Here is a 26,704-nt window from a genome sequence, read left to right as displayed (position 1 = left end):
TAATTGATTAAATATTTTCATTGAGTTGTGCAATATTATGCAATATATCTAACAAGTCTTGTATCAATTTTTAACAAAAAAGTTAATTGAAAGTTTGGAAAATGGATAAATTTGGGTTAAATTTTGTCGCTAAAAGCGATTTCTATGATTTTGGACATTTGACAGCTGACGAACGAACTACAACTTATATTTTGAATTTTGAAAATAACTAACGTCGACTACTGTTTGTGTATTCCAGTCAGTCTAATGAAAAGCTTTTATTAACTTTGCTTCACTTATATATTATATATTTTTATACTCTTTTGAACTTATTCAAACAGTTATCTACGTGCGATTTAAAGAGTGACAAATGTTTTAGTGTTTTGTGGTGTTTTAGGTTATATATAATAAAGTCAACATGGAATTTTATAATGGAAACAGTTATATTTTAAGAACTGAAGTAATTGTGCCTCCAACTTATCTAAAGGAACTTTTTGTTGATGAAGATAGTATAATCTTGGCTTATGATAAGGTAAGATTTTCTATATCATTTAATTTCAATTATAAATTACAAACAGTCTTACACTTAGAAGTGTTCGAAACACTACATAGTAATAATTATTATAGTAATTTTAATATACAGCATGTAAAGTAACACAGACCAGTACTTTCTTAATTTTATTAGAGAGACGTTCCTGATGAAAATGGAGTAAGTTCTCCCGTTGACAATATTAAACAAGAAATTGCTAACAATACTACAAGCGATTTAACTGGTGATCCTTTGAAAGTGGATTTAGATGGAGACGAATCTTTTGGATCTTATGTTCATTCGGAAAAACCAAATCATTGGAGTGCTGAGGAATCTCATCACTTTCCATTAAGTCTTAAAATAGCCAGGTAGAATATATAACTTACTCCTATCATTATACCAAATTTGTTAATGATTTTATTTTTAATTTGTGTGTTATTAGTTTTTTCTACTTTACTGTTAGTACATTTTGTGTTATGTTTGCTCTTTCATTTTCATTAGCAGGGCGACAAGAAATAGGTAGTGGTTAATTAGGAAATACAAGAATTTTATCAGGCCGTGCATTGTTCCAATAAAATATTAAAAAGTTAACTTTTGCAAGACATATCTATTCAGGTGTCAAAACAAATGTTTTATATACAGGGTCGCTGATATGTATGGAAACCGTCGATTATCTCCTGAAGTAAAATAGCTATCGAAAAGTCATAAAATACAAATGTTTTAAGGTTTTTTAAAATCTATTACAATCAAGAAAAATTAAGTATACAGGGTCAGTCAAAAAGTCATGATGAAACAAAGTTGCTTTTTCTTTAATGGGACACCCTTTATATTATTCCATATTTCAATTCTTCTCGAAATTCTAACCCAAATTCATGTAGCACATCATGAACCTAAACTTAACCGTTTTTGAGATATTCAACTTTGAAAATCATAATCTTATAAATTATACAAAAATATTTGTCCATTAAGTTTGCAGTCCATCCAGTTACCTTTGAAAGTTTCTAGCTTCATAACAATTAGTGATGGGAGATTTCGAGTGAAAAATCGAGTGGTACTCAATTATTGAGATCACTCGAGATATCTCGAGGTTGCACCCCAAAATGTTAGTGCATACTGCAAATAGTCACTGATTGCGTAACCTTTTTTTTAGAATAAAACGAAAAAGTGGTTAGGTTTAGAAGTGCGTTAGCTTTTTTTTTTTTTTAGCTACGCTTATAAGTAATATATGACTAATACAAACATATTTGTGCGCCGCTGGGATGAAAACGACCAATATTTCGTATCTCGAGTGATCACTCGATTATTAGAAGTACTCGATTACCGATAACTCGATTATCAAAATTGGTCGATTATGCCCATCACTAATAACAATACCACGTCGTTTTTTTGTCTAAGAGTGATTATCTTGACAACAAATGTCAAAAATACATTTAGTGTGAATAATTTTCTCGCAAAAATGGCACGTTTCAGTGAAACTGAGCGAATTGAAGTTTTAATGATTATTGGATATGCTGGTAGAAGACGAAGTAGGATATTTTTCTTGAATTCTTGATTGTACAAGATGTTCCATTAAATAAAAAGCAACTTTGTATTGTAATGACTGATGCTGTATGCTTATTTTTTTTTATTTTAATGGATTTTAAAAAACTGAAACGTTTGTGTCATATGATTTTTCAATAGCTATCTTACTTTAGGATATAATCGACCATTTCCATACATATCAGCGACCCTGTATGTATAACGTCTTTCACATCCAGTACATAAAAGATTTTTATATTCTACAAATGTTTTTTAAAGACAAAGCCAGAATTAACAATTTGTGACAGGTTTTCTATTATGTTTATCGACTTATCAGTTTTAACAACTAGTTAACAGTGTAAGCATCGTTTCACACTTGCCGGACCGGCTAGCTGGATCCGGCTATCCGGATCCGACTGACTCTTTCACACATAATTTAATTTTCAAACCGGTTTGGCCAATATTAGTCTCGGTTGCATTTTTATCACGACAAGAGATGGATCGTAGACACATTGCAATTATGTGGCTTGGCTATTGCCGATGTCATTACAATAAAAAAAAAAAAAACAAAAAATATGAAAAGGCTAAAGTTTTGTTCCACTGGGCAGGTCTGGTTTCAATCAGTGATATAAAGAATGTAATCTCTAACATTCGACATAATTGCGTACAAATATTTAAAAAAATAATTGACACGTCCTGTTCTTTTCAATCAAACCGGATGCCTGAACCCGGCAAACACCCAGTAAGTGTGAAAGCGTCAATACAAAATTACGCACTACTACCACTTCGGTTGCCGGTTAGCAGGTACACGGCAGCCGGGCTGGCAGTGGTGGCGACCGGCTACAACCCAGCGGCTGTTCGCTGGATAGCTCCTTCCGTCACGTGTGAAAGCTGCCATAAGACTCTGTACACCTTGCTGCCGGGTAACCGGATCCGGTTAGCCGGTTCCGGCATGTGTGCAACGGGTGTCAGTGTGTTGTTCTTTAACAACATTTAAATTTAAAGTTCCAACAGAAATTTTGCAAATGTTTTACCTGTATTGATATTAATAAATCGTACTTACTGTCAAATGTTTGATACACGCCAGCGAAATGCTTTTGCATTCTCTAATGCAAAAAAGTGATTTTGCAATCTAGAATAAAAAATTACATTAACTTTAAGTAGTTCAAATTGTTTATTATGGAACTGTGCCTGACAGGTGTACTCTTTTGTATCGTAGAGAATTTTTAAATCGACAGAATTGTCTTAAGAAGTGCGAGGAAGAGAATCAAAAACCAATATATGTTGTATGTGATGGAAAAAATGTTTTACATACAGTCTTGATAGGGTCACAGAAATGCAATAAATTTATAATGACAACTTTAGTCAATGTAGTTGGATGCTATTCAAAGGACCATGAAGTAACATCTTTAGAAGCTATGGAAATCGATCATGTTAAAAATACTAGGATTAAAAATCCCAAAGTAAGTTTTTGTTTGAACATAATTGAAATATATTTCGGTAGGCCCAGTGCATTTAAAAAGAGAGTAATTTTTCAGTACCTATTTATATCCAGTGGCTAAATGAGCATATTTTAAATCTCTAACTAAATCTCTTCTAACATGTGCTTCTTATTTCGTATAGTAACTGAGTAATCTGAGAGAAATCGCTTTAGGTGGTATCATCTTTCTATTAATACACTCGAAACAGAAATTTGCGTTTTTCTCAAAGAAAAAATATTATTTTTAAGTTTACAGATTTATTGTTTTATTAAAAAAATAGAATCGTGTGAAATTCAGTGAAAAAACTGTCAATGTCCAAATGAAGCTTGTTTCTGTTTGAATATACTGATAGGATGATAGATCCAAGGGGTGATCTACTAGCCAGAATCAGTGTACGTTTTGACGAAAACAAGATTACATTGGATAAGCTGGAATATAATGGAATATATCCCGAAATAAACCAAAATACTAGTGGAATACATGGGAAAAAGATGAAACATAGACGCAATAATATGAAAAACTTTTATTTCAGTGTTTATAGAATACATTGGAATGATGAATGATGAAATATCTTGAATATTGTGGAATAACTAGAATCACATGAAGGCTTGCAAAAAATGTAATAAAATTTCTAGGGTCGTATTTAAAAGAATGACGTTGATAATGGTCCTGGAAAGACGAAACGTTACATATAAAAATTGATTGTGCCATTCGATACAGGGCAAAAAGTGGCCATGAGAAAATGTTCTTCTTTTTTCAATATCACCTCAAACAAGGCTGAAATGAAACAAAAACGGATTTCCAAAATTTCGGTTTTTTTCAAATATTTCGAAAACTAATCATGTTAGCCTTGATATTTTAGAGGCATAATGTTGGTCCCCTGATTACGCAACTTTGCCCCCATTTAAGCTACTTTGTAGCTCTTACCGTTTCCGAGATCCTGTAGTGAGAAGCGAATTTGTAACAGCCTGTATATAGAATGGAATACATTAGAATAAGTAGTAATAAGCCGGAATAAACGGGAATAAGTTGGAATAAACCGGAATAAATCAGAATAAATAGGAATAAAGCAGAAATAAATGATAATATTCCAATAAACCGTAATCAGTGTATGTTTTGAGAGCTAGTGGATCACCCCTCGGACAGATCTCTCAGATGATTACAAAATAACTCGACATAAATTTCAATGGGTTACATTTTTGTGGTATAGAGTTATAATTTTTCTAGGTGGATTATTTAGTGAAATTCAAATATTTTTTGTATGGAAGTGTGCTGCAGACTTTTAAGAATGTTAACCAATCCGAATATCATGGAAATGTATCGGTTGAAGTTACCTGTAATAGATGCGTATTTAATGTTCCGCAGAGTCCTTCTAATATGAAAATGGTGAGACGTGAGACAAATGATTAACAGTAATATGTATTATAATAGCTTATTAAAATGTTCCATCTTTTGGCAGTTAAATTTACATCAGCTATAAGTTATAAACAGGGTGGTGCACAACATGTTCTATAGTCTATAGAGGGCAATTTAAACGTCACATACTTGTTTACTCTCTCAAATATTTTCGAATTCTTAGTTTTTTTTTTTGATGTTTTATATCTCAGACAAAAGTTGTAAGATAATTTGTTTATATAAAAAATATTAAATTTTTGTTAGGAAAATGCTCCTTTAGCCTGGAACCACACGTATGTGTGATCCCGGATCCTTTGTAACTACGTGACATCCAATGAATTGTGCATCAGTAAAGCCATTTGACACTCTGTCAAGGTCAAAACGGACTGGATGTTGATGGTATTTACAACGGATCCGTGATCACGCATGCATGTGGATCCAGGCTCAGTTTTCATAGGAATGACAAAAAAAATTCCAGTGGCATGCCATCATTTTTGTGAAAGATATAATCAGTGTACTTTATTTCTAGGCCACTGGTTTGGGTTCAGTACTTAATTTTTTCATGTTAGATGCCGTATTATTCATGTATACATACAACATCTCGTTTCAATATCTTCATTTGATCAGAAGATATTTTCAGATATACATTTTTTTGAAAACACTCAATTTATCTGGTTAAGGAGGCATCAAAGCTTTTTGCGTATCCATTCTACACAACCGTATATACTAGACCATAGATTAAACAAAGATACTAGCCTGGCAGATGGTGGACTGGCCTACGTGTAAACTTCAATTGAATTTATATTGGATTGCCTTCAACTTTATCATTGGATTGGCTTAGTGGAATGTCTTCATAACTGGCCTTGTGTAAATGGGCCATAATGCAAGAGTAACATTCAAGATTATAATAAAATTATGACATGTCATATATGGGGTTGAGTAACATTATCTTCTTTAATAATGATATTTAATTTAATACAGCAAGTTCCATACAGAACTATTGTGATTCTGAAAGTCTTGGTGATGTTTATATTTCCAGTACTTCTAAATCTGTTAAGTTTCTTGGCATTTATTTTGGAGAAAATCTGGATTCTTCCAATTTGATTTCAAAGTTGAATTCTTTGCTGTTTATGTTCAGAAATTTAAAGTCTTTTTGTCAAAAGAGGATAATTAGATGTATAACTGGTGTCACTAATGGTTGTTTAAAAAATTTAAAAATAAAAAAATAAAAAATAAAGTACCATGTTTATACTTATTTGAAGTTAGTATTTATATTTTTAATACTAGGATAATTATCAAAGAAATGGGGGTTATATTTATGTTTCCTTTGTACGTTTAAATATTACTTATAAATCGTATTCTTACTTAAGTTCTAGAATCGTTAATAATAATACACTAGCGTGTTATAGAGGCCGTTAATTTGAAAAACTTAAAAGTTGTTTTCTGTTATCAGAAACTTACAATTATTTACACTTTTACTGTCCCGTAGTCTAGACTTATTATTTTTGTGTGTAGTTATTTTAATAGGTTTTGACCTACTGAATGAATGATCTACATAAATAAAGCATTACCGGACCAATACTATATAATTTGAAAAGTTATTAAAAGCAGTGTTTGAAAAAAGCAATACATGGATGTATCATTTAAAATAATCTTGGAAAAAAATTTACACAATTATCATCCTGAATAGTAATGAGGGATATTGGTTTGAATTGATTTTTATTACAATTCTATAACCTAGTAATTCCTAGCCCTTCATTGCGACCTTGTTCTGTATTGTGGCTCACACCTTTTGTAATTCATCCAATACGTTTAACTTTCTAATAAAACCAGTGAATTTGTGAGCAATGTTTTTGTCTACACTTTAGTCTAGTACTTTTGTCAAATATACAGAACTTGACCCGTTTCCTAGAGGATCAGGTACATAATATGTGTTCTGCCATTTCCTTACGCTCTGAGCACAACGGGTACTTAATTTCTTTGATCTAGCCCAGTTTGAGTACCTACATATCTTAATAAGTCGAGAGTTAGAAAATTTGCCATCTCATGGCTCAGAAGACTTGAGATCGACTGTTCAGATCAGAGTCAGTTTGTTATTTTTTGCTCGAGCTGGTAGTCCCATACACATCTTTAGTTATGACGGAAATATCTTTCTGCTTTGAGAGCTGCTTGGCTGTCTAAAAATTTTTATTGCCTCCATACAAACAATTCGATGTCATGGATTTCTGCCTGAAAGATAGTACAGGTACTAACGCTTACTGACATCCTGATTTTCAAATTACAACTGTACATTTTGACTTCAACATACCCTCCAGCAGTATGTTGAGGTACACTTTATTAATCTTCTGATATTATTTTCCAGTTTTTTTGGTATTTAGTGTTCACATGGATTATGACAAATTGAAGCCATTTACAAAAAAAAACTGATTTTTTAAATGTGCAGCATATGCCTATGGAATTTTTTTATTTTTACAAATATTTAATAGTTTTCAGTAGACATAGGTTAAGGCGCCACACTGTACCAGATAACGATTTTTTAAAAATCTTTTTAAGATATCACTATATGCATATATTGGAAATATTATATGTATTACATACTTTCAGCTTTCTTTTTCAATAAATGTTTTTTTAGATTTTACAAATTATAGCTGGACATAATCTTTCTTCAGTGTACTTCTTGTGGGAGGAATTAACCTTACTACAAACGTATTTAGATATTTTATCCGACTCTGATAAATGTAATGATGAAATCACCATTATATCGAATAACCCCCTTCAAGAGTCAGATATTTATAAAAGTATTAATAATATCATAGCTACAAATTTGCTTAAGCGGGAAGCTAAAATGAAATTTGATTTGAAACATATTCGCCAGGAGCAAATTTTAGATAAATTGTGGAGTATATTAAAAGGTAAGTGTATACAATGTTGAAAAACTCCATTGTTTGAATATTATTGATATTGCATTAAAGTTTCTTAATGGGTTTTTTGATAAATCGATTAAATGACTAAATACAGTGAAAATCGGTTATAACAACCTTCAAGGGACTGTTTGTTTACGGTTGTTATAACCGATAGACGTAATAAGCAATTACATATATATTATTTAAAATTTTTATTGAAAAAATTAGAAATTTACAATACAAGTCTTTAAGTATGCACGGTGGGTTTGAACATGACTTAAATGTGAAGTTTTAGCAACACCGATTTTCTTTCGGCATTCAATTCCTGGAGTCATAAGAAGGCCAGAAAAAAAAATCCACCGTAATCCTTAGAGCTGTTTTTGAAAAAACACCCTTTTTCAACGAAAAAAAATTCACTGTTCGAGATATCGGGATTTTTCTACCTTTCACTCACTTTTAGTTGCCAAACTTCCCCAATTTGGCAAAAATGACGTTTTCCTGAAAGTTTTACACTAGCATACAAACATTTACAAGCATATTTTTCAAATTGCCCCTTTTACTAAGACCGGAGATGGAGATACTCATTGACGATTCTCAGAAACAGGTTAAAATAAAAAGAATTCGAAAAAATTATTTTTCATTCGAGTGAGTTTTGCGGTAGTATGTCAACAAGCGAGAATCATGTTATTTATTTCCATCCTTATTTGATTTGCGAGGTCATTGAACTATCGCCAACCCCCACCCCCGATTGTTTGTTTACGTTTTGTGATACTCCAGATCGAATGACCAATATTATTCATGAAATTAGTTAAATCTTTAGATAGTCTTCGACCCTTTGACTGTAAAGTTGTAATTGTTCTCTTCGAAATTTCAATTTCTTGTGAAAGTATGGACAGAAGATCAAAGGATCATGCAGGAACCGATCAAGAAAATTGGGGGCGGATATGTTCTCCCTGCCTCCAGAAGAAGAAACAAATGGTCAAAATCAGTGGTAGTTTATTTGTGGATCTAAAAAAATGTGTGAATTATGCTGAACAGGATGAACGTTTTCCCAATGTTTTATGTAGCGCTTGCAAAATTATCCTATATTGGTCAGTGAAGTGTGGAAGTATCGGGAAAATAGCCCTGCCGGACTATACAGAGTTCAAAATTTTGGAGAAGAATACTTGGGCAAAAACTCAAATGTTGTGCAGTTGCTCATTGTGTGAATTGGTACGAGATCCAGGGCCATATTACATGTTCTTGGAAACTCGGGAAGTATTTTTCTGGGCTAGAAAAATGTTTTTCCCTACCGAAGAGAGATTTTATTTTATTTCTATCCTTCCAAATTGTTGAAATCGCAGTGTGACACGTCATATTTTTTTGCTATGCTTGCATTAGTTTCTCCATTTTCTAACCTCCATATTATATGTACGTGATTTTTCTTCTTTATTAAACATTGTTCTTTTCAACATCGTGATAGAAAGTGGTAATTAATACATATAAAATAACTGCATGTGTAGAGAAATAGTAATTTGTCCTAATGGTGTCAAAAGCATTGATGCCGGCGGGGCAGGCGAAGAACGGTATATTGGTTTTAAGGCCATATATCGTCATTTGTCGTTATCACTGATAGATTTTATAGTAAATGTATATAAAAACGCGTCGCTAAATCCGAAATGTCGTAAACGGTGTCGTAGTAAACGATTTTTTTAAATATGATATTTCTATAGGATTTAATTGGGACTTCTAAATTCAGTCATAATATTGAATAGGTCCTATGAAGCAATGTTGCTATAACCAATTTTCACTGTATTCTGTTAATGTTAGTGCCACACGGCGTGCTATGGTAGTTTATATTTCTATGATAACCGAAAGTGAATTTGCATTAATTCAAGTGTAACTTCCTTGAGTAAAAATAAGACAATTTAGAATAACCCTAGTACAATTTTATTTTTTTAATTTTTTTTTCAGGGTCACTCACTCTTAAAGTTATTTCAATTTAATTTGATATGAGGAGGTTTCTGGATTAGCCGAATATGAATATGAATTTATTCTTTAATTGAAACTTAAAGGGTGCCATGAATACTCAATCCTTTGTTTTGTGCTATATTTTTTTCTCACTGCTAAGTTTTTTATCCCAAGTCTTGGGTTGTTGTAAAAGGTACCCTTATTATTTGACGTACCTCCTGAAATTATCAGGAGAAAATTTAGGACCATCTCATATTTAACAAAATTTATTTTACTTTTAAAAACGGTACATATTTGTTACATATGGACAGTAACAGTCTGTGCGGTCACATATATTTAAATCAAAGGTACCTAGATGTGTATTGTATTGCTATAGACTTTTCCAAGGAACCTTATATTTACTGTTTCGCCTAACAACTGCAAAAAAATTCTTTTATTGTCTTACACGCTATCCTCTGTAATGTAATCTTGGATTAGCCAGCCCTGTCTAGCAAACATAGCTAGAATAACGGTCTGTGTGGCCCTAGTACAACATTTTATCCTCAATCGATATCGTCTCAAAGGGCTTTAATGCTTTTAATAGTTTTGTACTATGTTTTTTTTTAAATAAACAACTTTTGTTGTATGAATTTTTTATACAAATTGTTTATTTTTAGAATCTGAAAATTTGTCAGTTTTGAGAGATAGTTTGCATTACTTTTTTGAAGAATTGGTTGAAGCCGAAACAAATATTAAAGTAAGTTAAATATACATAATTATAATGATTCCTAATTTAAAAAGTGATTATAATAATGTAGATAATGCATGTGTGTTTCTATTCCCAAAATAAATAATTTCAATTTCTAATTAAATATCAGGAAAAGTCATAAAATGATAGGAATTGTTTAATACTACTTTTACAAGGGTTTATAGAAATTTTTTGTCTACCTGTCTATAAGTCTATGGAAGATCTTTACAAGAAAGCTTTCTGATGTAGTTTTTATAACCAATATTTTATTGCACAATTGCTTTATTATCTACTGTAAAGTTTTGACCTTGTCAATGTTCTTTGAAAATCCAAACGAATGAAAGTCTGATGGCATGAGATGTGAGAGTATCATCAGGGCGTTTGTTTAATTGTTTACATTACTCACAGCTTTCAGGGAAATTGGGGGCAGTATGCTTAATGCCGTCGGCTCTAGAGATGTTTGTCTCAAAAAAGACAACTTGTTACTTAAACCACTATAATAAATGCACAATTTGTCTGTATCTACAAATGACAAAATTTGTGGGTAACTGTCAACTTACTCTGATGTTCAAAAAGATGATCAATGTAACATTCCCAATAGACATGCTTTTTAATTTTTTTTGGTACCAAGTCTAAATATGAGGTGATGAGTGCTTCCATATCAATAATTGTTTCTTACTTTCTGGTTAGTAATGTAGCTTGAGGAATTATTACTCATATGTTATTGTACGAAGTGTACTGTGATGACCTTAGTTTTGGAAAAGGAGCACATTAATTATCATCTAAACTAAACTCTAATTTCGATATGTGTAATCTTAGAAATGTTGTAAAGACAGCAAATGAATTCAGGCACTTACCATTCTTTAGCTCACGCAGCGTGTAATGCACAGATGTGTTATGAATGCTGTTTCATTCTCACTCTATGGGTTACTTATTTTAAAGAGTTCAAGAAAATACCAGAACTGCTTAAGAAAGGTTTTTCATAACAATACTTCTAATTAAAGCGAACAAATAGAATGTGCAAATAATACAATGGATTGAGCCAAACAGTATTAATAACTACTTTACATGTGACAAAATTATTTGCAGATCAGGGAGTCGAAATTTGAAAGCAAAAATGTTACCCATTAACCATTAGTCCTGAAGTTCTAAAATGAAATAAAACCGAACTGTCTGGAAACCCTTCTGAATCCGACACTTTTTCTGGCCTATAACAATAAAGAGGGCGGTTTCCTCTTATGCTTTAAGTACATTCTTTCTATTTGCAATCGCGTCGGTTTGACTCTGCTTCCTGAACCTAGGAAACACTCTAAAACAACTTGAAAACTTAATATGAATCCTTACACAAAACCGAATTTACATATAATCCTGTGCCTAATTCATCTTCCTCTGCTATAGAGGTCCGTCGAGGATTCTTCAATCTTTTATTTCCAAATTTAGCTTCATAGAGGAAAGAACCCTCCGAATAAAACTTCTATGTACTATCGTCTATACAACGTTATGTACTTCAAAACATTGAATCCTTCAATGACCTTCCTTCATGCATTTGTTCTCTAGTTACTCTCATTGAAATCAATGATGACAGTTTCTTGAAAGCAGAGTCTGCTAACTTTCCAAAGATCAGATGTTTACCAGATGACTACCGCAGTTTTTTATTTACTTATTCAAAGCTTTCTATTTTTATGATTTACAACTACTACTTTGGTAAACCTACTACTTTTGGGTGAGAAAAAAATGCCTTCTTAATAGTTTAACTATGTGCCCTTAAGTTGATAATTTCACATAAAATTTCCTTAAATTATTTATGGCTCTGTACTAACCATTGAAAGGAATTGACAGGAACTATTCTTTGAATTCAGGCCACTCTATTATCTAAAAAATTCGCCAAGAAATATAGGGAAGTCTGCTTTTGTTACAGTAACATTGTATACTTTAGATTAAAATTAGTTGAAACCCACACATAATAATTACATAGTAAAGGGTATCTGCAAATTTAGGGATAGGTGGAATAGGCATGTTACAAGGTAGGGGGACTAGTAGAAGAAATAGGGCACACACTTTTCCTTTTACTAATGATAAAATTGACATTAAAATTTCAGTATCAGCTGATGAAAAATGCTATTTTATTTTATGTTAAGATTCCAGAAAATGACAAGTCAAATATTGCAACACTTATAAATGGAATACTTAATGGAAAATTAGCTGTTCCAACACTTACTTTCTCACAAGCGCTTGAATGCCTATTTGAACTGGGAGCTGAAAAATTAAAAAACGATTACCAAGCTATATTAAAAAATTTTTACTCATCGTCTGAGCAAGCTATATTTTTAAAATGGAGGTAAGTTATTTTAATATATTTTTTTCAATATAAAAGTAAAAATTAGTTGTTATATTATTTTGAACAAAGATGACAAATTATCTATAGTTTGTATCTTAGACAGTTACAAAGCTTTAAATATCTTGAAAAAGTTATTACAAAGTGTCAAAATACATAAGTATGATAAATTGTTTCAATATTATAAAAGAAAATAATAATGTAGGTCCAGATCTGTTTTATTGGAAATACTTATTGATAACATTGCAAAAGTGGAAACCAAAATTTACGCAAGAAGTTATTTTGATAGAAAACACAGGTGTTTAATTAAAAATGATAAATTTTTTATTGATTCATAAAGTATTCAGTGTAGGGTTATGTATGGATCGGCATATCAGGTAAATGGCCTCCTCGGCTTTGCTGGCACATACACATTATTTTGTCGAAATTTTCCATAACTGTTTTGCAAAATGGGGCTGAATTTCGTTGATACAGCGCTCAATTTCCTCATTGAAGGTGTGGGTAGTCATGAGCTCGTTCGGCATAAACCTTAGACTTCGAAAAACTGCAAAGAAAAAGGTCCAGTGGCGTTAAATCGCAGGAAATAACTCATGCAATAATTGAATTGTTTCTTGGGTTGGCACCGTCTTGTTGAAACAACTTGATGTCTACATCCATATCTTGCAATTTAGACACAAAACACTGAATTATCATATCGCGATAGCGGGCACCATTAACTGTTATTGCCTGACCAATTGCATTTTCGAAGAGGAATGGTCCGATGATGCCTCCAGCCCAAAATGCGCACCAAACAATGACACATAGGTGCATTTGTTTTTCAACAATCATTTGGGGATTTTCTGAACCCCAGATATGACAATTTCGTCGATTATCGAAACCATCAAGATGAAAATGAGTCTTATCGCTGAAGACGATTTTATTCGAAAAATCAGCATCCACTTGTTCCATAATCCATTTTAATGAACCCTCTTCACTCTGCTTGGTTAATAGGCTTCAGTTCTTGTATCAATTGAACCTAGTAATCATAAACATACAAATCTTTCATGAAAATACACTGTAGAGAGCTTCTCGAAATAACCAATTCCTGGATTCTCAGCAAACTGCTTCGATGTTTTCTGTTGAATGATTTGTTGAAGGACAGCCAGAATGTTTAAGATTACTAATTAATTCAGTGTCCCTGAATTTTTTAATTTACCAAACCTACATTATTTTTAAATTTTTTCTCAACAATGAAAACGCCTTGTTCTTTTGTGTAGTGCTCCATTTTTAATAAACCTGAACTCTCAGCTATCACACTGTTTTTTTTTGTTGGCTACATTTTACCGCACAAATGGTGAAAAAATCAAATCTTGTGTAAATTGGTTTCATCAACAAATGTGCAAGTATGCACATTTTTTTACCTACATTTATAGTTATATAATGATTTAATTAGTATGATACAGGGATTTCATAATTAACATGTCAAACATTGCATAATAGGACCCATTTATGAAGTGAAGGGTAAAAACTACCTCAACTTTTTTATGAGTTATTTTTTTTTCAAGAAAAGACTTTTATAAAAGAAATGTGCTGTTGTTGGTCTTCGATAGGATGTACCGTTTTGATTTAAAATCCATATTAAAAGTTCAATCATCCATTCAAAATGTAAGAGTAACCAAATCAGGTGTTTCATTAGCCGGCCAAACATCAGTGGCTTTTAGATTCAAGAGTGAAAAAGAAAAGTTCTAATAAATACAGATCTAAAAATTCTTTTTAAGGGAGTTATAGGCCCTACTCAGGGACAGATAATAATAAAGGGCTCACCTGATCAATTCTGATGTATTACTAAATCAAATTATAGAATGATTGTTTATCCATCTTGTGAGAATAAAATAATTAGCAGGTCTCTAAAATTTCACTTATTTATTCCCACAAGTGTTCGAGATATTGAATAGAAACCCTCCTGGAAGGTGCACTTTCAGGGAAAGTATTTTCAGACTTGTATTAGCATATTTTTCTTATTTTTGAATGTAGAATCTAGTGACACTTTACACATTAAGAATAACTATACCGTGCTTTCACGGGAAAACACTATATAGGAGGTGCGTCGGTCAAACTCGTGTGGCTTCAGCGGTGGGGATGTCGATCTCTGTGTGCGCGGCCGTGCGGCGCTGTGGCGTACGGAATCACATCTCACATCAGCCAGGTTGCAGCACCCAGCGCTCCCCACCCTTCCGAACTTACGAATTCGAACGAAGCTAATTCCCTATGTAGCGTTGTACGGTGAAAGCACGGTATAACAGATTCGAAATTTTTTCATTAATGAAGCAACATATATTTTTTTTAATTTTTAAATTATTAAATATTAGTCATATTTATATATTTTCAATTTGGTCCCCACTTGCGACATGCTTGTAAGTGAATTAATTTTGAGGGATTTCTTTGTAAATTCAAGGCTTTATTGTGAAAAATTTTGGTTCGATCCAATTATTTGTATGTTCATAAGATTGAAAGCGCTGCTTAGTCAGGCTGTGTTCCATGGATCGGAATAAGTAGTAATCTGATGGAGCAATATTTGGTGAATATCCTATTTCAGCATTTCTAAATATTTTTGTGACTTCGTGAGCAACATGTGGTCAAGCATTGATATGTTGAAAAATTACTTTATCTTGTCTTTGCTTGAAGTATTCGGCCTTGCATGCCGTCGACGTTGATACTTGACCAGGCAAACCCGACGATTTTCTTTGCTTAGGATTTGCATTATACCGTGTGCATTTAAAAGTTTTTAAACTGTTGTGCAATCAACATTCAATGATTCAGAAAGTTTATCTTACGTTTGATATACATCTTGGTGTAATAATTAGAGACCGACCGATTAATCAGCTTCGGCCACATTCGGCCATTATTTGAACCTTCGGCTAAGAATCGGCTTCTGTCAAAATTAAGCCGAACTTTTCGCCGAAGCCGAAGGTACCATTCGGGACGTCGCTGGACTTAACAAATCTAATCAAATTAGGGTTAAATTAGCCTCTTAACACTACAAATAACAGTGCCAAATTACAACAAAATTGGGTAAAGGGTGTTTAAAATATTTATGAAATAGCATTTTTTTATAAAAGATTAACACACTGTATCTTGAAAACGAAGCATCTGTGGACCAATGTTTATATGAACTTTTTGTATTAAAATCACTCAAATAATCGTCTGTTGAATTTATTGTACATTCTTAATTAACACCTTATATACAGGGTATTTCAGGAGATGTACATACTTCAGTACCTATGTTATTCTACATTCAATTTTAAGTAAAAAATTTCCTATGAACTTATGTCTGAAAATGTTTTGGATATACAGGATGTCAAATTTAAAATAATTGCATTTTCTTTTATAACTCGATTACTTTGAGTTAAGTTCATGAAATTTTGTTTGCAGAGGTTTCTTAGAACGGGAAATTCAATTTTTATGGACGATTGGCTGTATCTCCCAAAGGGCGCCGCAAGCGACCATTAGGATTCTTTTAAATCGCTTCAACTTTTTTGTACCATGGTGTATGTCATTTCGGAATAGAAAAACATTTTCCCCTATTTTTTCTATTTAAGAAATGTACACCTTGTTGAAGTCTCAAGGAGCAGCCGTTTCCGTTAAATACTCATCTAAAGATGATGATGCATGCAAATTATGTATTAGAGTGATAATTATGTATCAACTTCGTCAGTAAAAAGCATCATTGGAACTAGTTGATGTTTAGTGTTGATCTATTCACAAAATTTTTGTGAGAATTGCAAAAATAAAATCTCTAAACAAAATGTACAAAACCTGACAACAATAACTTTCGATTGACTCTAATACATAATTTGCGTGCATCATCATCTTTAGATGAGTTTTTAACGGAAACGGCTGCTCCTAGAGACTTCAATAGGGTGTACATTTCTTAAGTAAAAAAGATAGGGGGAAAATGTTTTTCTACTCCAAAATGACATACACTGTGGCACAAAAAGTTGAAGTGATTTAAACGGATCCTAATGGTCGCTTGTGGCGCCCTCTGGGAGATACAGCCAATCGTCCATAAAATTTGAATTTCCCGTTCCAAGAAACCCCTGCATACAAAATTTCATGAATTTAACTCAAAGTAGTCGAGAGTTATTAAAGAAAATGTAATTAATTTTTTTAAATTTGACATCCTGTATATCCTAAACAAAGCGTTTCCAGACCTGAGTTCATAGGAAATTTTTTACTTAAAATTGAACGTAAAATAACATACTGAAGTATGCACATCTCCTCCTGAAACACCCTTATATTATATTTCCAAAACATTATGCATCTATTTTTGACCTACTTTTATATCTTATCATACTTTTGTTATTAATTAAAATTTTTTAGTTAATAAAAATATCTTTGGCTTCGGCATCGGCATCGGCTTCGGCCGAAGGTGACCCATAAACCGAAGTTTGGCTTCGGCTTTGGCCAAAAAATCACATTCTTTCGGTCTCTAGTAATAATAACTCCAATTTCCCATCTCCGAACTTTTTCGGTTGACCATAGCATTCTTTGTCAGCTATATCGATATCACCACTTCTAAAACGTCAAAACCAATACTTACACATTTTTATCAATCACTATGTTCACCTTAAGTTTCCAACAGAACTCGATGACTTTCAGCAGCACTTTTCTCTGCATTAAACAAGAAAACTAAGATTTCCCATAAATGGTGTTTTGTTAGTTCATAATTCAACATCTTTGGAGCTGAGAAATAATGTTGTTTACACTTCCAGCAAAATGATACATAATAAAAAGTAAAGCCTAATGAGAGAGCTTTGACTTGAATATAGATAGTTACATTAGTGTCCGATGTGATATAGCATAAGTTGCGGCATCAATTATTCTAAATCCCTCAAAATTAATTCACAGTCCTAGTAATTAAAAACCCCCTCACAAAGCTGCAGACTGTGTGACGCAAAAAAAATAAATCAAACATATTACTCGTATTACTAAATAAGAAAATAAGAATAAAGCAGTTGAGGGATCATTTAGAAATTTAAGAAAAGACACCCATATATTTAATAAAATGAGTTTTATTTGTTTCAGCAAATTTAAAAGTGGAGAATTAACATCACAGAGTGGGTATCGTAAAACGAGGATTACTGTAAATTTGAAATCAGGGGTAATGGACTTGAATCAATACGTATCCAAATTGGCATACCTTGGTAAACTTCACATTGCGACAGAATTAACATTTTTAATAAAAGACCAAGCAAATTTACCTGAAGAAACATTTGATTATTTTTGTGAACGAGTTTATAAAAATTATGTAGATAAAGATACAGCACCACATAATTTTATAGATTTGCAAACCCGTCCGCTTTGTGAATTTTCGATTGTTCTTAATTCAGCTGATACCAACATTATAAAAAGGTAATTATAAACACTAGAAAATTTTAATTATATTAAAAATTAATAAATCATTCGGATTGCAATTCTAAATGTTCTAGCAAGAGTTACGTGTTCTTAAACGCATATATTTAGCAAAAAGGGCAATGAATAAATTAATTCACTTAATGTGTATGTTGTAAAAAAAACTTCTCTTATACATCTATTCATATCAAGCATATACAGTGTGGCTTATTACAAACTAAGATACCACTTTAAAATTTTTTAGGAATCATATTGTGAAACATTCTTGTAGGGATTCCTTAAAAATAAATAAATAAGAAAAAATGTTTCTCTACACTAGTATCCAGAAAGTCAAATTTTCAAAATACAGAATGTTAAAATTTTCATAAAAAAATCAGTTTTTAATTAAAATCAGAAAATTCCATTAAAACCAACCAACCAACCAGCTTTGTTTATAATAAAAAAAAACATTTTTTAGATATAATCAGTTTTTATTTATTTAATCCATTGGCATCCAGGAGGGTAACCAAGCAGAATATTATTAGCAAGAAATATAGCATATACTTTTTATTAAGTTTGATATTTGTTTTATATTAAGCGCTTAAAAATACACCTGTTTTGCATCTAGACGTTTTTCCAAATTTTGCTTATCAAACAAATAATTAAAGATGGGCACTTTTCGGAAAAGTGTGTTACGGACATGTCCTTTGGACATGTCGATGGAATGTCCGGACATGTCGGGAAAAGTACTTTTGACTTGAATCTGATAAGGCACCTATGAGTGACGTCATGTTTTCACAGGTCACTGCTTGAGGGTACACAAAGCAAAATATTACTTTTATTCTAATGAATATGTTAGACTTTTTTATAAACTGGTTTCTAATTTTCCCCGGACAGCTAATACACTTATTTAAATGTTTTTCCATCCTATTGGAATTCTTAAAAATTGTTTTTGAGCGGAAGTTACATTTATAATGATTTTTACTCAATTGAGAAAAATATAACCAAACTGTTGATTTTGGCGTCATACTTCATTTATAAACTATTAAATATTAAATTAAGAATCAATTACTATTTACTAATCGTTAACTTTGTCAAAAATAATAGAATATGGACATATAAAAGAGGTTATATTTTTAAAACGTCGGTTTCAGTTAAACAATTACCAACAAAATTACAAGAAAATGGCTAAATATCTTTAATTTTACATGTACCAACCTCAAAAATTTTTTACGTTAATTATGAATGCAACAAATATTTCCGCGCATGTTCATACAACTTTTCACTCTTGAATAGTGTCTTCAGGACATGTACACTTTTCACGACATGTCCGATGAACATGTCCAGCTGACATGTCCGCGGCACATTACAAAAAATAAAGTGAAGATTATTTGTTTTTCACATCACTGAATTTATTGACTGCACGGGCACATGAAAAAAAGTTCATATACCTTTTAACAGAGTATGATCTCTTGTATTTTGAGCTGCTGAAGACGATGGAGCCATCAGAAATGCTTCATCACGTCGGGATTTTTCCTTAACCTCAAAAAATAGCCCAAAACTAGTGGAAATCTTGTTTTTTTTGTTAAAATAATTAAGATATTAAAATTAAAGTACACAGATGTATTAATAGGGTCCAAATAAATTTTTTTTCCTGCACTTTTTTCTCGAATATGCTTCCTTGTGGAGTTACAATTTTAAACCAATTTTGAGCATTAAAATGCCTATAACTCCTCAAGAGTGCATTTTAGAGAAAACAGTGCAGGAATAGGCAGTTTTTATTTGGAACCTATTACACGTCAACAATAAACAAATAAACAAAAAAAAAAAAAAACAGAATGGGCAGCTTTTTCTACGTTGTTCCTTACTTCAACAAAATTTTTGCATTCATCATAGTACGAATTTGGGATCCGTTAAAATAGTTTGTCATCAGAAAGGTTCGGAAAATTTTTTTCTAAGTACTTGAAACAGTTTCCTTCTTTATTTAAAGCTCTTACGAATTATTTTGTAAGACCAAATTTAATGGTGGAAGAAGGATGGATCTATCAATGGGGCATTGACAATATTTTTTGTTGCAGGATCCAAGGAAGTTCTTCTTGGCCATTTTTTCTTGTAATTGGTTTTCCTATCTCTCATATCCCATTTGCATAAAAAGCAGGGATATTTGTGTACCCTTCTTGTTGCCCTAAAAGAATGGTTATAACTTTTAAATCTCCGCAAACTTGCCATTTATGAACATCATATTTTATCCTATCTAAAATCAATTTCATTTTATCATACCCTCTTTTAGCGTTACTGAATGTGCTATAGGAATAGAAGCGAATTTATTAGTATTATGGAGAAGGATTCCCTTTAGGTTTTGTTTAGAGGAATATATGAACAGTCTTCATTCTTCTGCCTTATAAATATCTGGCTTTAGTTCATTCATCAGTCCTTGAACATTTGTTTAAAATACTAATGAATGTTTTTCATCCCAAGAAAAATATTTCAAAACTCATATTCCTGTTTTCGGTACAGAGTACTCTTTGGTCCTTTAGTCAGATTTTTTTTTCTTCATATCTAATGCTAAATACTCTGATACTTAATGATTACGGCTGAAGTCTTGAAGCTCTGTCCACTGTTTTCAAAATTGTTTCTTTTTGCTGTTCGGAGTAAATTTGTAGTTATTATTAATGTCTTTTGCCTGTTTTTCAAGTTTTAATTTACAAAAAGGGCATTCAATTTTGCATTGACATTGCCATGACAATTATATGGGTCATTCCATTTGAAAAAAAAAGTTTTTCAACTCGTAAGATTATTAAATGTAGGTCTCAGTATTTCCGAGTCTGACAAACATACACAGATGAAAAGATAGGGTAATTTATACAAAAATTAACTATGAAAACTGCAGGTTTGTAACTCTTACGGTTTAGACGCTATCTAGCCTCATTTAGATAGCCTGAAATTTTGATTATTTTCAAAAATGATGATGGTCTCGAAAACGGTATGTTTTAAACATCATGTACATTTAATAAACTCTACCTAATATTAACCAAGGAAATCAAAAATGCAATAATATACAGGGTGTTCCATTTAAAATAACAATGTTATGTAGCGCCCACGCGAAGTGGAACACATTGTAAAGCTAAAAATTTTCTTTACATGGCCCACATGATTCCAGACAACTTTTATTAAAACCATTTTTTTTATTAATTTTACAGTTGCAGAGTTACAGAAGAATCTCTCTTAGGTGGAACACCCTGTATAATATAAATGTTGTTTTTTCTTTTAATTTTGTGTTTCTGTTTTTCTTTGTTTTTTTTTGTTTATTTGTTGTTTGTTGCGTGTTAATTGGGTCAAAATAAAAACTTTTTATTGTTGCTTTTTTTTCGCTTAAGGAATTTTTAATGGTCAAAATTGGTTAAAAATGGCATTAATGAGAAAAAAGTGCAGGAATAAAAAGTTTTTATTTTGACCCCATTAACACGTCTGTGTACAGGCTGGTCCATTTTCAATGGGAATTCAGGGTATTTCAGAAACTACTAAAGATATGATAAATCTGACACGACGTTCTCGAGCTCGATTTTCATGGCAAACTCGACTGTCAAATCGGAAATTTGCTATCTTCATTTGTTTCTGAGTTACAGGGCGTTTCTCGTTATTGTGACACTTTTGAACATGTCTGTATCTCAGCTGTTAAATAAGTTAGAGTTAAAGTGAAAACTGCTCAAGACTAATTCTTTGGCGTAGAATTGAATGCCGGTATTAGATTTTTAGTAGGTCTTAAGATTCCGGAGTTATGACCCAAAGTTATAATTTTTTAAATGGAAATCGTAGCTGGTTATGACCTAAAAAAATGGAGATTTTTTTTTGCTTTTCAGCAATATACCACATGCTATAGTTATTTTTCCAAACACAGAAGATACGGGGTGTTTTATATATAAATTCGATCCTTTTTTACATTTTAATATGGCTGGCTATGAAAATACATACAAAACTATAATTCTTACTTTTACAAAACTCATATCTGTTGTAAAAATATGACGTTTATTTAAAATATATATTACAGATAAGAAAAGACAGAGTTTTCAAATTTTTATTCCACTTCAACTGAAGTTACAATATTAAACGTAAATTAAACAATAGTAAGTACCTACATCAATAAAAACTTTCAAAAATGATAGCTAAATGTTCAAATTGCCGTCCCTCAACTGTCACACATTTCACGCATCTTCTGGCAACGCTTCGGGTAGCATTCATTAAATGTATAGGTATTTGAAATATTATTAAAAGGAATTTTAAATATAATGTCTTTTAGAAAACCTCAAAGGAAAAAGTCCAACGGACTCAAATCAGGTAACCTAGCTGGCCATCTGATCGGTCCGTTTGTTCCTATCCACCTATCTCCTAAAATTTCGTTAGTATTATATTATCACACGAGTATATGTTGTGCATTTAAAATAAATGTCATATTTTTACAACAGATATGACTTTTGTAAAAGTAAGAATTATAGTTTTATCTGTATTTTCATAGCCGGTCATATTAAAAAGGAAAAAAAAATATAATTTATATATGAAACACCCCGTATCTCCCGTGTTTGTAAAAATAACTATAGCATGTGATATATTGCTGAAAAGCGGAAAAAAATCTCTATTTTTTTAGGCCATGGTCAGCTACGATTTCCATTTAAAAAAATATAACTTTGGGTCATAACTCCGAAATCTTAAGATCTACTAAAAATCTAATACCGGCATTCAATTCTACGCCAAAGAATTAGTCTTGAGCAGTTTTCACTTTAACTCTAACTTATTTAACAGCTGAGATACAGACATGTTAAAAAGTGTCACAATAACGAGAAACGCCCTGTAACTCAGAAACAAATGAAGATAGCAAATTTCTGATTTGACAGTCGAGTTTGCCATGAAAATCGAGCTCGAGAACGTGGTGTCAGATTTATCATATCTTTAGTAGTTTCTGAGATACCCTGAAATCCCATCGAAAATGGACCAGCCTGTACATACTTAACTATTATAACAAAAAATCGAGATTTTCACTGACGAGTTATTTTTTGAGGTTAGAGAAAAATCCTGTCATCAACGAGCATATCTGATGGCTCCATTGTCTTCAGCATGTCACGTTTTGTGTGCCAGTGTTATTTTCAAACACGTGTGTTTAACACAGATTTTGTTCACATAAGAGAAAATCCCAGAGGTGGACGAAGTTATTCTTTCTCTCAATTTTTTCTATTTTCATTAGATATTTTAATTAATTTCAAACACTGTATCTTGAAAATGAAATGGTTCTGGATACATGTTTCCATAAGCTTTTTTGTTACATTGTGACATAATCTGCCATTAAAGCTTGGCGAATTTTTGAACTACTTATTTGAATATGGATCCTTTTTATTGTCTTCAAGATTTTTCAAATTTTTGTATTGTATTTTATGAAATACATGTTATACATCTTTACAGGCTTACAGCACACCACTATAAATAGATGGGACTATACATATTTAATATTGAAATGTACTAATGATCTTTTAAAATAAAAACATAGCATGAAGCATCACTGTTAATGCAGCCATTTTAAATGTAGAATATTTTGGGTTCCTTAAGAACGCTTATAAATGTCTTATAAAATTCAGACCAATTTCAAATGTGTTAAATAAGACAAATTTAAATAGTTATAACAGATTCATTCTGTAGCAGAATAGCTGGTGCTTGAAGAAGTAGGGGAAATCAAAAAGAACACTTTAGAACTAAAAATTTTTGTCTCATTGGGTCAGAAAATTTATATATTTCAGAATACCTTTAGAAATACAGTTCCCGAATGCTGGCACTTTTAAGGTCTATTTTTAATTTATTAAATATTTATGTCTTATATTTCAGCGAAACGCCAGCTGCGTGGGCAATGCAGATGACTTCCAAAGTTGGTAGTGTTGAAATAACAACGACTTATCATTTATCAGAATACCCAATATTTCCAACTGTGATATATGATGATTACGGTAAGGCTTTCTTCGCAGCTTTTGTTTTTGTTAAGGAGGTTTATCGAGTACGTCTAAAGTCAAATGAGAGTTTCTGTAGATTCGCTAGTGACTAAAGTAGCCAGCCTTTAGATTTGGCAATGTTGCACTTGGCTGACGCGTTCAGCTCCGCGTTCGCTCGCTCGCCTTCGGTCATTCTGTTGTTGTTTGGATGCCTAAACTTGAAATATGCATCAAATGCATTTTTCCTTCAAAGCACAGCTCAAACGCATAAATTGTGTTCGGTAGTGTTCACCAGTGATGGTTTCATTTGGTTGAAGTAGCTCATAGTACACAACATCAAGCTGCTCCCAGGAAATACAGAGCATGAACTTGGAACCATGAATATTCGGCCTTGATGTTGATGTTGATGCATAACCAGCCCAACCCCTCGATTTTCTATGCTTAGGATTGTCATAGCATATCCATTTTTCATTGCTAGTACGGATACGATGCAAAAAAACCTTTCTTTTTTGCTGTTGAAACAATTGTTCACATGTGAAAAATCGCCGTTATCTTTCGGCTTTATTTCATATGGCACCAAATTTCCTTCTTTTCTAAACATACCGAGTACATTTAAACGTTTGGAAACTGTTATGCGATCAACATTCAATGATTCAGTAAGTTCATTTTGCATTTGTCGAGTAATGCTTGCAATTCCTCATATTCTTTGTCAACTGTATCGAAATCACCACTTCTAAAATATTAATACCAATACTCACACATTTTTATGATGGAGTATATTCACCGTAATTTTCCAAGAACACTTAATGACTTTCAGCAACACTTTTCTTTGAATTAAACAGGAAAAGATTAGAAAATGTTTTAAAACTGAAACGTTATGTATATAATTTCCTTGCTTTCAAATTCAATATTTCCACTCTTGACTATTTCTATTATGTATGTCTATTTTCAGATCCTGGCAATATCACTGACGAACACAAAATGGTATATTATGTCTCCAAACTGTTAAGCCACAAGGAATTTCTATAGTATTAGTTCTTAATGTTAAATGACTCATCACTGAACTATAAAACAGGGTTTCAGAGAAAACAAATAAATCAATGAAATTACAGGGTGTTAAATAAGTACTTTGGCAAACTTTAAAGTGTGATTTTTTGGGTGATTTTATACCAACTATTATATTATATGGGCCCACAAATCAATAGGGTGTCAAGATTTAAAAAAGAAATCACCTTTTTTAAAAAAATCTTATAGAATAGAAAGTTATGAAACATAGGCTAATGATTTAGCTAATTTAAAGGTAAAGATTCACTGATTTCATATGCAAAACCTCAGAAGTTTGACACCACTGGATATTTTGAAAATTTTGTCACTTCTTTCAACTTCTTTTAATGTTTCCAAGAAAAATATATTTCACTTTATTCTAAAAACTAACCATTTTTGATTTATATATTTTTTTAAACATTTATTAACATTACCAAGCACTTCATTAAAGTTTAACATACCTGTAAGTTTAGAACTACTTGCTTCGCGAAAAAGTGCAATGATGTCTTTTTTCTAAATATACGATTTTAAACACAACATATTTATGAAGTTCAAGAAAATAATTGGTGGAATATTTTTTGCTTTTTTAAAGATGTGTCATAATTTGTCTGTTCTTAAATTTATGCCTCTAAAATTTTTTTATAATTATCTACGATTTTGTGGTATGTTCGATTAATGTTAATGAAAATTAAAAAAAGTAATAAATCAAAAATGGATAATTTTTTAAAGAAAATGAAGGATATTTTTTTTTGGGGAATACTGCAATATACATATATAGGGTGTGCCATTTAACACTCCCGCTGTCACTATCTCCGAAATGAATAATTTATTTTAGTTCCGGAAATTGGGGGTTGTTAGGTCTCTCGAATAACTTCAAATTGTAGTTAGAACTGTTAGTTCAAATCTTTCTGTATAGATGGGCGTGGCGATATTAAAAATTTTTTTTATCCCTGGAGCATGGAAATGCAGTCAATCTGAAAGATCGTTAAATTTTGAATAATTTTTGTAATATAAAGTTTTTCCCTATATTTATTTGTTGTGAAGTAACAGGAAAATCTATTATTTTATTTAAATCACACTGAGACAAAATACATATACTTTTAAAATATTATAATGACTTTATTCACATCACATACTAACTAACAACCAATAATCTAAAAAAAACGAATGTCAAGTACAGAAAAAAAAATGTACAATGGTAAACCTTATAAAGGGCAGAGGCGAACCGCATTTTATTAAATGTTATTAAAAAATGTAGTTATAGGTGGCTCATTTATTTGTTTAAAATGAAACATATGTGGCAGATGACACATATTAATTTGTTTTCCAATAATTACAGTTTTATCAGCTTGTGTTTTCAATTTAACTATATGTACTAGTTTTACCATTGTACAATTTTTTTTCTGTAGGTGATCATTTGCTTTTTTATAATTTATTGTTTGTTAGTTAGTGTGTGGTGTGAATAAAGTGATTATAACAATATTTTAAAAGAGTATTTTGTCTC

General features: G+C 31.7%; 1 protein-coding gene across 1 annotated transcript; it reads left to right on the top strand.

Annotated features, from left to right (window-relative positions):
- The first annotated feature begins 242 nt into the window (after positions 1-242).
- On the top strand, positions 243-25,933 carry LOC108904432. The gene is made up of 10 exons (XM_018706989.1): positions 243-511; positions 665-876; positions 3,246-3,489; positions 4,735-4,893; positions 7,535-7,814; positions 10,412-10,491; positions 12,621-12,820; positions 17,882-18,208; positions 24,056-24,174; positions 25,109-25,933. Exons 1-10 carry the CDS (start codon positions 398-400, stop codon positions 25,183-25,185), a joined length of 1,812 nt encoding a protein of 603 aa, XP_018562505.1. The 5' UTR covers positions 243-397; the 3' UTR covers positions 25,186-25,933.
- The last annotated feature ends 771 nt before the right edge of the window (positions 25,934-26,704 follow it).

The sequence above is a fragment of the Anoplophora glabripennis genome, unplaced genomic scaffold (genome assembly GCF_000390285.2).
Source record: "Anoplophora glabripennis isolate ALB-LARVAE unplaced genomic scaffold, Agla_2.0 scaffold65, whole genome shotgun sequence".
NCBI classification, from domain to species: Eukaryota; Metazoa; Arthropoda; class Insecta; order Coleoptera; family Cerambycidae; genus Anoplophora; species Anoplophora glabripennis.
Note: the sequence above shows the minus strand (reverse complement) of the source record. Positions and strands in the feature narration are given on the sequence as shown.

Bases quoted from the DNA above. Each gene is read 5' to 3' on its own strand.
- LOC108904432 (XM_018706989.1), top strand. From the start codon at position 398: ATGGAATTTTATAATGGAAACAGTTATATTTTAAGAACTGAAGTAATT. The intron at 18,209-24,055 runs GTAATTATAAAC...CTTATATTTCAG, and splicing joins GATACCAACATTATAAAAAG to CGAAACGCCAGCTGCGTGGG. The intron at 24,175-25,108 runs GTAAGGCTTTCT...GTCTATTTTCAG, and splicing joins TGTGATATATGATGATTACG to ATCCTGGCAATATCACTGAC.